Source organism: Austrofundulus limnaeus, unplaced genomic scaffold (genome assembly GCF_001266775.1).
Source record: "Austrofundulus limnaeus strain Quisiro unplaced genomic scaffold, Austrofundulus_limnaeus-1.0 Scaffold33, whole genome shotgun sequence".
NCBI lineage: Eukaryota > Metazoa > Chordata > Actinopteri > Cyprinodontiformes > Rivulidae > Austrofundulus > Austrofundulus limnaeus.
This window is the reverse complement of record NW_013952435.1, coordinates 2,520,139-2,523,118: the sequence shown is the minus strand read 5'-3', so window position 1 is coordinate 2,523,118 and position 2,980 is coordinate 2,520,139. Positions and strand designations below refer to the sequence as shown.

The window sequence follows — 2,980 nt, the reverse complement described above, 5'->3', positions numbered from 1 at the left end:
ACACACACACACACACACACACACACACACACACACACACACACACACACACACACACACACAAATCCCATTTAACAGGTCTGAAACATGGTAGAAAGAAGTAAAACTACACTCTAAAAATGAAATGTTGGATTTACGTAACCATGTTATGTTACCTGGTTCCACTTAACTGAGATGAGTAAATTCAAAGCAACATATTCATGTTCTTTGGCTAAAAAACTGGCATATTGCTTTGAATTTACTCAGCTCAGTTAAGTGGAACCAGGTAACAGGTAACATAACATGGTTAAGTAAATCCAACATTTCATTTTTTACAGTGTAGAAACAAAAGAAAAAAACAAACTAAACTAATAATCAAACTTTACAAAAAGTTACAAATAAAGCTTATACATTTCAGATTCACCAACAGTAACAAACACTCAAAAAACAGATTGTTTTGATTTGTTTAACCAAATTATGCCAACAATTTCCACTTAACTGAGTTSAGTAAAGGGAAATTAAGTTTCACATTTTTTTTTAAAGAAAACATGAAAGTTGCTTTGAGTGGTAATAACTTGATGTAAATCCAACACTTCAGTTTTTTCAGTTGTAAAGCAAAAGTAAAAAAACACAAAATCAGAATAAATAAAGTTAGCTCAAGAAACAGATTGTTGAATTTCCTTAACTTAAGTTATGTCAAAGATTTCCACTTATCTGAGTTAAGTTTAACGTAAATGTGCAAGTTTTACATTTAGTCAACTCAGTCAGTTTAGTGACATAACTTAGTTAATTAAATCCAACAATCTGTTTTTTGAGTGTTGTTTTGCTCATAAAGAACTTTGAAAACTTGAAAAAAAAGTCACATTTGAAGAAATTACCTCTGATTTCTGCACATTAAAGCARCTCTCCTGGTTTAACATCCATTACATGTCATATTTAACATTATGTATGCAATAAATACAATATTTTGAAGTAAAACTTGCTGAAACGTCTTACGAAGATGAGTTTTGTGTCTCTGCAGTCAGTACAGCAGCCTGTGGTCTGTGAGTAACTCAGCCCTCACCCCGGTGTCTCAGAGCGGGGGGATCAACAGCTGCCTCGGCTCCCAGTTCTTCCGGGGGTCCTCGGGCCACTACCCCGGCCTGTCTCATTCGGTGCCGGCGCCCCCCTCTGGATCTCCGTTGTACGACAGCAGCTCGGCCCTGGAGGCGCAGGACGCTGCGGCTCAGTATGACGGCCGGCTGCCTTCAGCCTGGACTCCTGTCACACCTCCCTCACTTTGAGGGACGGCTCTCTGCAAGCTGAGACGGACATCTGATCTGATGGGACACATCAGGCGCCGAATGATTTATTGCTTTTTTTTATATTTAATCCAGGAAGTTTCTGTTCTAATGAGAAGCTTAAATTATCCTCTGAAATGTTACTTTTAATCTGCTTATATTAAGCAGCACTCCATCAAATTTACCAAATAAACGTCCCGACTGAAAAGGATTTAAAAATTGTGAATAATGTAAATGAAAAACCAAATAAAACATATTGACTGTACATAGATAAAAACATTTAGMCTTTTACGGTTTTAGGTTTGAAATGGAGAAAAGCGAGATGTTTTATCAGACGAACTTCTGATTCCATAAAATAACCTGTTTGCCATTAAAGCCTTYGCCTCCTGCTGCTCAGTTTACATTTTATCGCTCCTTGTTCGAGATCACGTCCTCGTTGCTTTAATGCTGAGGGAGGTGTTGGTTTTATGGCAATAAAAGTTTGAAAATTAGATTTTAGTGTTTTAACACGTTATCGGATCAGAGATAAGAAAGCGTTTCATCAGGGACCGTTTAGGATTTTTTATTTTGCTATAAAAAGTCAGAAACCCACATTTTCAAAGAGTTTGTTTCTTATCTTTTTTACATAAACATCGTCTCCTTTTGTCACAAATATCAGGGTGTTTTCATGAAATAAACTTAATTTCAATGTTTTTTTTTACATTTGTCTTTTAAAATGGAATGAAATGAAGTTTTTATGATACAAAATAAAGAATTTTTAGCTATTCTTCTGTGTGAGAACTGATTAAACTCCAACATGTGATTAAAAAACAGCTAAATAGAGACGTTTACAAAGCGTCTGCAGCTGAAATGAGCTGAAAATGCTCTTAAAAACATCCCACTGCAGAKAAAATGCTGAGTGACAAAACAGCTGGTTAATAAACACTAAGCAGCTCCTCGGGGTCAAAGGTCGTCTTCATAAACCCTGATCCTTAAAAAAATCAGATTTTTAATAACTTTTGTTTATCAGAATGTAGCTGGTCAAACCTCGAGCTTTAGTRGCTTCTTTTTTCCACCAAAATCTGTATTTTTATGAAAATTTGCAGTTTTTAGAAATGGTAAAACATTACAGCAGAAATAGTTTGTATCCAGATTTCTGAGGGTCAGTGAACGCATCATAATTCTGATTACAAATCAAGAACTGAGGAAGCTGTTTCTTTTAAATTTCGGATTTAGGGATGTGTTTTTGCTCCTGCGCAGCTGAAAAACTCAGCAAATGAGACATTTTTAAAATGTCTTTGAACTTTTAATTCAGTTTTTCTATAAATTGGTTGTTGCTTGTTTGCAGGCGACGTGAGGTTTTTTCTAGGATTGAATTATCACAGAGGGTCTGCACTGTTAGCAAAATATCTCGTAATTAAATTAACATTTGTGACCCATCACATTAAAACGAGGATTAAGTCCAAAAGCAGTATAAATGGAGAAATAGACAAATAGTGTTTTGATTAAAACGTTTGCAAAAATTGCACTTTGTCAAAACATAATGAATAAACGCCTTACCAACGTATCATTTAAATGAACTGTCTGAAATATAATCATAAAACAAAATTATGAAGCTTTTTTTTAGCAGTGGCAACAAAAAAAATGATTTTGAGGAAAAACACCATAAAATTTTGAGATTTTCCCTGTGAGCTAAAAATGTTTTGTTTCTTTTCAGCTGGGAAATCTCAATATTCAAATAT

At 34.9% G+C, this 2,980-nt stretch overlaps 1 protein-coding gene across 3 annotated transcripts in view; it reads left to right on the top strand.

The window, feature by feature from the left end:
* The window catches only part of tbxtb (T-box transcription factor Tb), a 4,652-nt gene extending 2,802 nt beyond the window's left edge, over window positions 1-1,850 (top strand). For 2 of the 3 annotated variants that reach the window (XM_014006012.1, XM_014006013.1), the window contains one exon: window positions 1,001-1,850. In XM_014006012.1, the coding sequence (XP_013861466.1) occupies window positions 1,001-1,262 (262 nt within the window). In that variant the 3' untranslated portion in view covers window positions 1,263-1,850. The remainder of the gene's footprint in view (window positions 1-1,000) is intronic. The other variant, XM_014006014.1, reaches the window with a different exon arrangement.
* The last annotated feature ends 1,130 nt before the right edge of the window (window positions 1,851-2,980 follow it).